Source organism: Acyrthosiphon pisum, chromosome A1 (assembly GCF_005508785.2).
Source record: "Acyrthosiphon pisum isolate AL4f chromosome A1, pea_aphid_22Mar2018_4r6ur, whole genome shotgun sequence".
Lineage (NCBI taxonomy): Eukaryota > Metazoa > Arthropoda > Insecta > Hemiptera > Aphididae > Acyrthosiphon > Acyrthosiphon pisum.
Genome location: NC_042494.1, coordinates 165164279 through 165174417, shown reverse-complemented (window position 1 = coordinate 165174417; position 10139 = coordinate 165164279). Strand labels below are relative to the sequence as shown.

The 10139-nt window shown below is 27.6% G+C and overlaps 1 protein-coding gene across 4 annotated transcripts; it reads left to right on the top strand.

Moving 5' to 3' along the window:
* Positions 1-2638: 2638 nt before the first annotated feature.
* On the top strand, positions 2639-9106 carry LOC100159679. Of its 4 annotated transcripts, XM_029488770.1 has the most exons (9): positions 2639-3056; positions 4041-4364; positions 4958-5052; positions 5569-6216; positions 6364-7536; positions 7602-7691; positions 8010-8097; positions 8154-8464; positions 8933-9106. In XM_029488770.1, the coding sequence occupies exons 2-9, from the start codon at positions 4060-4062 to the stop codon at positions 9097-9099; spliced, it is 2877 nt and encodes a 958-aa protein (XP_029344630.1). In that variant the 5' UTR covers positions 2639-3056; positions 4041-4059; the 3' UTR covers positions 9100-9106. The 4 variants fall into 4 exon arrangements, with proteins under 4 accessions (XP_029344630.1, XP_029344629.1, XP_029344628.1 ...); XM_029488769.1 differs by having other exon boundaries at positions 4044-4364; positions 5569-7536; XM_029488768.1 differs by having other exon boundaries at positions 5569-7536.
* The last annotated feature ends 1033 nt before the right edge of the window (positions 9107-10139 follow it).

Here is a 10139-nt window from a genome sequence, read left to right as displayed (position 1 = left end):
TTTATAAATATTACGTATTTATTTATACATTTTAGTATTTTATACAACTTATATATTTTTTAATATTTCTTTATAAGCACAACATAAAAACTTATATGTAATTATTATCATTATTTATTTGTAACCTACTACTATATTTAAAAATAACTAACAAAAATAATTTTTTCTACATAAAGGCAGGGACTGGAACCTTTTGTTTGTTTCGGTTCCGGTTCCGGTTCTGGTTATTAAATTAATTTGTTTAAGGGTTCCGATTTTGTTTCGGTTTTCTAAAAAAATATAAGGGTTCTAGAACCGGTTAATACCGGTTTTGAAAAATACCGGTTAATTTTGGTTATTTTCGGTTAATTTTGATTTCTGATTATTAAAGATTAATTAAAAAAATAGTCTGAAATAATTTATTTATTCATGTTTAAATTGTAATTATTTCATGAAAATAGAAGTTATTATATGAAAAGTTAGAAAAACATTATAACATTAAAACACAATACCAACATCTCCATTGCTGACTGCCGCCATGCTACGTCGGCGCACGTCGACAATGTCATATAAAATGGATTTTCTTATCTACTATTTTAGATTCTGAGCGGAGCGAGGAAGCTATTGTTTTTATAATGGTGTTTATTTTTTTTTTTATATCCTGTTCCTGTATACAAAATTTATTCCAGAAGGAGTGCTTCGATTTCAACATATAGTACCTTATCTTTTAGCAAATTGGATCAAGATGGTACTTTAGAGAGGTTATTTTCTGATTTTCTCAATAGTTATTTAATGCCACGGGAAAAACCACCGAAAAATTACGAAAAAACGCTAAAAATGGGATTTTAATTTCTAACGCTTTGTTTATCACCATAGAAACGAATAAAAAAATATAATATTATAATATTAATTCAACTTACATGATAAAATAATTAATAACAATATAAAAATATCCAGAGTGACAAACCGTCCTCGCTCAGAATCATTTTTCTTATACAATGATATTTTTATCATTGAATTCAAATTTAACACCATGCATTATACAGTGACCCACTTGTAACTACTGTACAGCAAAGCGAAATCCACTTACCCACCTTTTTTGATTTTAACTTCTCCAAAAATTTAAATAGCAGAATTTTTAAGTACTCTTTTTGAATATGACATCTTTAAGAATTTGGAGGATAATATCAAAAATGTGGGAAAGTCGATTTCAAGTAGACAAATTCAAATCTGTTTTCAGAATTCTTATCACTTCATTAGATCAATTGGTATGGAAAAACGCGTCTAAAATACCTACTATGCACGCGTGTTAGACAAAAACAGAAAATCACGGTATCGAATTCCCTTAAAATATATTGAAGTGAAACCAGTCCCAAATTTCTCACTATGACTATATAGATTTTTATAATGTAATCGTAACATAATCGTAATGTAATGTCTCTGTTTTTTCATGTCAATAATATTTGTAATAAATTAAAATATTATTCTACATGAGTTTTCCTAGCCTGAATAAACACACCATTTCAAAATATTTGATAGTAATTTACTGATATGCTACTTTTTTGGTATTAATGTGATGAAGCCTAATATATCAACTATATAAATGTGAAGTGAAAATCTTTGTACAGGGTAAACTCTGTAACTACTTATCAGATATTATTGAATTATTTTTCTTTGAACAAAAGAGTATATCACGGAGAAGATTTTTATGAAACAAAAATTAACATCTTAATTTAAAACAAAATATAATTTTTTTGAATGATATAATCTATATATTATATAAAAATGGAGCGTGAAAAATGTACATTACCTCATCGATCGAGAACGGCTTGTTTGATTTGACTCGAATTTTTTTAAGATGTTCGCAATTCAAGGGGAATGTTTTTATGAAAGAAAATTTTAGGAAAATCCACCAGGAAAGGAGGAAATTAGGATGTCAAAAATACAATAGTGGCGCCATCTATCCAGAAAAATTCAAACAAATAATAAAAAATGTAGTTTATTAATGCAGATTAAAATAATAATGGTATTTAGGTGGATTGATATTAATCCACCTTGGCTTAAACCACGATTGAAGATAGTATAGTCACAGAATAGATGAAATTTATTGAATTTTCAACTATTCTGTGGTATAGTTGCCCAACGAATCTTGAAAAGTGCCTACCGTAATGAATCTCCATTATCAGTATTAAACAACCGGAGACTTACGCACCACGATTAAAGATATAATCATAGACATATTAATATGTCTATGGATATAATGGTTGCCCGACGGGCTATGTCACAAGCGATATCACATGGCAATGGAAATCACTTTCAGAATCAGCTGTGGAACTAACTTAGTGCGCTCTCTATCCGTGATAAACCATTAATAATAAAAATAAAAATATATATTTTAATTTTTAATTGTGATTATTATTTTTATAATTTTAAAAATAATTAATTCATGCACATTTTTTAAGTATTTTTACATTATAAATTATAATAGGTATTATGTTTTACAAAGAAAATAATGAAGTGTTGTTTATCTTTCTGCTCTTATAAAGATTTAAACCCCAGTACGTTTGGAGTACCTAAGGAAATTTCCTTGAAAGTTAAATGGGAGAAAGCTTTAGGCTTTTTATTGGCATATTTATGGCTTATTATTGTAAATTGCGAAAACGATGTACCTAATATTATTAAATTAATATAGTACAATAGTACATAAATATTCCACTGCTGTTATAGAGCGCTGCAGAATTGTTCTTATCATGTAAGTAATATTAAAGACGACTAATCAGTTATCAGTGACCAGTGTCCGTTCACCGTTGAGATTTGACTCGTCTAATATTTTGAATTTTTCATTTATTTAAGTTAAATAATTGTCTCGTACCCTAGTTCAATAGTTGATTGCAGCACCCCTTTTTTTTTCCATTAGATTATCTATGTTAATCGTACTTCTTCTTTGTTCTCATTACTCTTCATGTGGTGGGTACAAACGTCGTCTATTAAACTGCACAAGCCACAAAGTATTTGGAGGCACTCAGTGCTTTGATTTGAATAACGATAAATTGTCTTGTCCGAATATTCATTAACCGGTAAGTGTAACTCTGTAACGTTATAATACGTGCTTTTAATATTCATATACGATATATTATTTTTATTTGACATGTGTGATATTTTTAATTATTAAGGTTGTTGCTTGTTACTGTGAATTTTATTAATTTTATTTTGTTAAGGGGATTCGAACATTCGATCCCTTCTCTGTTTTCTACAAAAATTGACTTATCTTATGCTAACTGTACCGTCCAGATAGCCATTGCTCGTAAAACTTCTGAAAACATATTTGAACATTGTCGTGAAGTTATCTTGAAAACGATTTTCCACCTTTTTGAAATTGAACTCCTTAACCCATCAAAATTGAATATGGTTTTAGAAATGTTATTGGATAGATAGGTTAGTTAATATGACTGGCAAAAGATTGATTTTTGACCAAAAAAAAAACAACAAAATAATTAACATTTGTGATCATGCATTATTGACATGTACATGCACGTGTGGGAGCACTCCATTATTTATTTTATACACAGTCACAGCCATAATTATTATAACCCGTATGGTCGTTTTGTTAAATTTTTTTCTGAATTTATACCTATACATAATGTGAAGATATACGAGAGTTGCGGAATGAAAAAAAGAGTTAGAGTACCTCTGCCCTAGCAGGTTATTCATGCATTTTCCAAGATGAACATCATAAAGTAATTTTTTTCCTCAGCCGATCATTTAAGAACAAAAGCTGATAAAAAATTGATTTAAGCAAAATATGTGGTCTGACCAAACCAGACAAATATCAGTGTATCATGTTACTCTTATATGAGACAGAACGTACAGTACCACCAAAATTCTCTTTGTTTTTTATATAACCTCACTTACTCTCCCAGTTGATTCATATATCATCTAAAAAAAATTTTCATTAACTTTTTAAACTGTAAACAATATAAAAGTCATGTTTTATATTCCTAAATGTTTATATGGTCAATAGTCAATAATTAAATATGTATTAATAATTATTTTCTTATTAGTAGTTTAAAAACTGATAAAATGGCTCAAGGATCAAATACTTCAAAATTTGTGAAGACTTATGGGAAACCTAGACGTACCCAACTCTTAGGACAAAATTCACTGTGGAATGATGATTTAAATGATGATTTTGACAAATGTTTGGGCATTGAGGATGTTCCACAAACAACATTTATTTCACCTGAACCCAGTGGCTCAGTTACAATGTACAAGCCTGACAAACATAAAAAAAAATATGAAGATCAGAAGTATTCTACTGGTGGATGGTCAATGCAATTACATTCTACTTTGGATGGTCATAGAAATAATTTGAGTACAAAAAAGAGGTGAGTTATGTCTTAAATATGAAATCAAATTGTTGGCTTTGAAACTATTAAAACAATAAATTAGGGACTGTTAGACATTTTTAATTCAGTAACTATGCATAATATATCTTTGTTTCATTACAAAAAAATTATATCTATGATCTATTGTATATGTTGTATACCTATTTGTTAATTTGACTGTTTTAATATGGAAACTGACTATAGTTGGTATACCTACTTAATGTATTATATATTTTTTAAATTTTTATTGATAGTTGCGAATCTAAGATTATTATGGTGGGTGCTATGTGGATAATAAAGCTACTTAAGTACCTACTTACCATGATCAACTTCAGATTAAAAACAAATTTAACCTATTAGTTGGTTGTCTAAAATTAATACTTTTAGTTCTATGTAATAACTGATATTTAAGTAATTTATGATAATAAAAAAAATCCATGCGGAATAGTGGGTGATTTAGCTCCTAAGCACCCCCCCCCCCCCCCTCTCTTAATCCACCATATTTATATAGTCGCATTGAAGCCAACGGTTATATTGAATTATTTGTATGTAGATACTTATCAATAAATATAATAATTGAATTTGTGTTTCAGATATACAGAATACAATTTAGATAGTAATCATAAAAAGAAAAAACTATTGTTAAAAAGTGTTCGAAAGAAAAAGGAAAATTTAAATAATTCAAAAGGTATGAGATAAAATATTATTGAATACAGTTGAATATAAACAATAAAATTATTTTATAAGCATTTAAAAAAGTTGATTATAATCTATAAATATAGCTTACTTGTCAGAGTAACTTGCAATTAAACACCACAAGTGACACTCAACCAACTAAACTGTTATTACCCATAATAGCATTGGTTTTATTATATCACTGGGCGTTCGGGAGATGTTAAGATAAAATGTATATCAGTAAGAAATTTAAAGATATAATGTATTTAGGTAGATATTTTATTATCATTATTATATACTGGTGCATTTTGGTGTAGCATTATATGTTTAATTTTGCATTCATTACTCAAAGTTTTTTTTTAATGTTATTTGATTTTTATATATAGTAAATATAGAATAATAGAAAATCTTTTACTTTTTTATTTTATAACATATTATATTCATGTAAACAAAGTTTTACAGTTATATATTTATTAATTTAAGTAATTGTTGTAACATTTTTAATATGTATAATAATTTTTTCTTATAGGAGTTACACCAATCTCGATCAAGAAATTAAAAAACAAATTTATTTTGTCTAAAGAACAATGTTCAACTCCATTACAAAAATCTATGCTATTTGCTCATGGCAACAAATTCAATAGTATGTCTTCAAAAAAAACAAAAAAAAGTAAATTAAAGAAAAATTTGTTGCATGCCGTCAATACTCTTAATTCTTCAAAACTTCCCTTGCAACTAGAACATTCACATTCAAAAAATTCTAATATTTCAAGGAAAATAAATTATGAATATAATAAACCATTTGATGAGTCTATTCAAATATCTGGTTCTCATTTCTTCCCATCCAAAAACAAATATTCAGAAAATAGTACGTCTAACAACCAGCTTTTTAACAGCCCTAATAGACAATGTAGAGTTAAAAAAAAAAATATTCCCAGCTCAAAAGAAAAAAACTCAAATTGGTATCAAAAAGTTATGAATATTTTTTGTGATGAAGAATCTATTAATGAAGAAAAATTAAAAAATCAAGATTTTATGACTTCAGAAGAACACATAAACATGTGCAATTTTGAACCAGTTTTAACTTCTGAAGTTAAACAATTGGAGCCATTAGAACAGCAGAAGCAATCATTTCCATTATCCAATTTAAATAACATATCATTTCAATCTTTACAACATTTCAATATAAGTTCACCAGGAAATGATAATCATAGTCTGTCGTCTTTAGATCATTCTAAATCAAACAGAGAAAATAGCATCATAACTATTGGCAGTATCAAAGAAGAAACTATTGAGGAGTCTCAACCAAGTCAACCATGTATACATTTCAATATAAGTTCACCAGGAAAGGATAATCATAGTCTGTCGTCTTTAGATCATTCTAAATCAAACAGAGAAAATAGCATCATAACTATTGGCAGTATCAAAGAAGAAACTATTGAGGAGTCTCAACCAAGTCAACCATGTATACATTTCAATATAAGTTCATCAGGAAAGGATAATCATAGTCTGTTGTCTTTAGATCGTTCTAAATCAAACAGAGAAAATAGCATCATAACCATTGGCAATATAAAAGAAGGATCTATCGAGGAGTCTCAACCAAGTCAACCACGTATACATTTCAATATAAGTTCATCAGGAAAGGATAATCATAGTCTGTTGTCTTTAGATTGTTCTAAATCAAACAGAGAAAATAGCATCATAACTATTGGCAATATAAAAGAAGGATCTATCGAGGAGTCTCAACCAAGTCAACTATGTATATTATACAATAAATATCTGTCTGATGAACAATTTGATTGTTATACACCCGATTCTGAATCTCAGATTATATTAGATGTTACAACCAAGTTTTCTGATATTATAATTGATGATAAAATTGAGCAGTGTGATAAATCTATTGAAGAGGAAAGTTTATTTGGCAAATTTGATCATACATTAGATATCTCTCTCGACACTTCAAACCACAAATGTGACATTATTTCAAATAATTCTTATATTTTACAAAGTTCATCTAGTTTAGAACAAGATACTGTTATTTATAAACAAAACTGTACAATAGATGTGTTACTTACAAAAGAGAATGCTGATTATAATAATCAATTATTAAATGACAAAAGTTTTGAGTTGAAAACTCATAAAACTACAAACAAATGTGAAGAAAATACCAGCACTAAAAATCAGATAAATATTTCTATTAGTGAAAATGACACAAATGACATATTAGAAACCAATGAGTCTGTATTTGTGCCGCGGCGAAAGAGATATGCTGCTCGGTTTCAAAACTTGGAAGTTATTGAAGAGTTTAGTCAGTTAGATACCATTTTGACAGAGGAAAACACAACAGTTTTTCATTTAGAACCGGGCAAAAAGTGGCGTCGTTCTATTTCAATTGTTCGGGGTTGTATGGACAGAAATATGAACGAGTCTATAAATTTCACCAAAGGACGAAAATGGGCTTATACAGTTGATGACATATTACGACGGCAATCTATAAGTAATTTTCATACAATTAAATTGTATTTCAATGCTGTATATTTTAATATTTTTTATTGTTTGCAGATACTAGTATTTATCAAAATTTAGATCAAAGAAGTATTTCAAAAAATTCAATGTGCAGTTCCAGCCAAAACTTGCAGATAACTTCTACTGGTAATTAAAATGTTTATTTTGTTATATTCATCTTGGTTTAATTTATAAATTATACTTCAATTTGCCTAAGAAGATATTCTTTTTATAAGCACATTCCAATGAAGTTTTCCTACACTTTATAAGTTAAATCTGTAAACCATTAGAAAAATAGAACATTTTAATTATTTAATTATCTAATTAAATATTTATTATTTATAAAAGTAAGAGTATAATTTGAAGAGTTGTAACCACAATAATCACTTGCTTTCATAACTTCAAAATAATAAAAAAAATGTTAAAACTATGTGATGTAAGTTTATTAAATATAAATTTGTGTAGATCTTGAAAACCAAAAAGCCAAAAGTTATATTTTTGAAGCATGTCATCAAAAAGAATTAATATCTTTTGAATCATGGTTAAGCCCAAAGTAAGTATAATGTTTGTTTGTCTTATTGTCTACTATTGTAGAATTTTTATTTTAAGGTATACAAATAAATGGAAAAAGGTTGGAGAAGGTGTATATGGTGAAGTATTTAGTTATTCAAGTGGAAATCGATGTACTATTGTCAAAATCATTCCTATAGAAGGTCAAGTGAATATTAATAGTGAGCAACAGAAGAAAATGTTTGAAGTTTACAGTGAAATTGTAATAGCTACAGAGTTGAATAAGTTGTGGAACAAAAGTAATTTGAATCAAACAAGTTCATTTTGTAAACTTAAACGTGTTTCCTGTGTTCAAGGAAAATATCCTAGTATTTTGATTAACTTCTGGCAACAATATGACAAGGATAAAGGTAAAATTAATTTAAGGTTTATGATGTTAATATTTATATTATATTTTATTTTCAACGCCTGACGCCAATTTTACAGTGAAAAAATTAGTAAAATATAGATAACAATTGTATTAAAATACATTACAAGACATTCACAGTAGGTACTTAGATTAAATAAAGAGTAGTATAATTTAATATAATATTATTGTTTTTGGTGACATAACTAGCTATCATTTTTGGGGGGTAGCAAATATTTTAAGACCAAATGGAACCCATCCATCAATTAATCAATAGTAGACTATATAAAAAAAATGTTTGCCATTTTCTATACCCAATATTCATTTTACCATTATAGGTATACCTTATAAATATAAAAATAAAATTTGTCACACAACATATTACTTAAAATAAAGACAACTTATTTAAATGTGCTTATTGAAATTATTTTTAAGTTCCTAAATAATGTATGAATATCATGTTATAAATTAGGTTCTGATAACGATAATCCTGACATATTGCCAAAGGATCAAATGTTTATGATTTTGGAAATGGAAAATGGTGGGATTGATGTAGAAAGTTTTGTATTTAACTCGGCGGATCAATCATTATTTGCATTTTTACAGGTATGTTATAACAAACATGTTATTTTTCATTAACGTCTATTTAAATCAACAAAATATACTTATATATTAATAACAAAAAAATATTATTATTCCATCATTTAAAATTGTATTTAATTACATTTAAAACTTATTTATTCATAAACAACTAAAAATATTTATGATTTTTGTGGTAACCATAATAATAATAATAATAGTAATAGTATGTATTGTAATATAAATAGTATTTTAATTAAATAAATCCGATACGGTTGGCAAGCAGTGAGTTATAATTATATATATTATGAACTAGCTGAATTACTCGGTGTTGCCCAGAAAAAAAATTGTGATTGTTTAACTCCTTTTGGGTATAACACATGACTGTGGAAGCAATGTCTTTTAGTATCAACATATAATATTTTATCTTTTAGAAAACTGGATCAAAATGGTACTTTTAAGAGGTCATTTTTCAATTTTCTCAATAGTTATTTAATGCCATGGGAAAAACCACTGATAAATTACAAAAAATTCGCTAAAAACGGGATTTTAATTTCAAACGCTTTGTTTATCATCATAGAAACGAATAAAAAATAATATTATAATATTAAGAGGATATCACACCCGCATGTGTTGTCTCCGTCTTACAAATGTACATCATAGCAAAAACGGTTTTGGGCTGGACAACTTTTATTTTTCTGTGTTTGTAGTAGTGGCTACAAAATTTCTGAACATATAGGATGGAAAATTATCTATGCAGCAGCGTGCCCATATTTTAGATTACATAAATACAATAAAAGTTATTTGCTTCTAAACATTTGGTTTTTTGTTGTTTTTTTTCTCATAAAAAATGATTGGATAGTGCTATTAAAGAAAAGTGCACGCTGTTGTACAGATAAATTTCTTCTTAAAGTTTTGTGAAAATTTGGTAGTTCTACAACAAATATGGTGCGAGAAAAGTTGTCCCGCTCAAAACAGTTTTTACTATGTTGTACATTTGTAAGACGGCGACAACACAAGCTATAATAAATAATAACAATATAAAAGATCCAGACTGACAAACCATCTCCGTTCAGAATCGTTTTTATTATACAATGATA

Excerpts from the sequence above, each read along its gene's own strand:
- LOC100159679 (XM_029488769.1), top strand. The coding sequence starts at position 4,060 with ATGGCTCAAGGATCAAATACTTCAAAATTTGTGAAGACTTATGGGAAA. Across the intron at positions 8,098-8,153 it reads GAATCATGGTTAAGCCCAAA|GTATACAAATAAATGGAAAA; the intron begins GTAAGTATAATG and ends TTTTATTTTAAG. Across the intron at positions 8,465-8,932 it reads ACAATATGACAAGGATAAAG|GTTCTGATAACGATAATCCT; the intron begins GTAAAATTAATT and ends GTTATAAATTAG.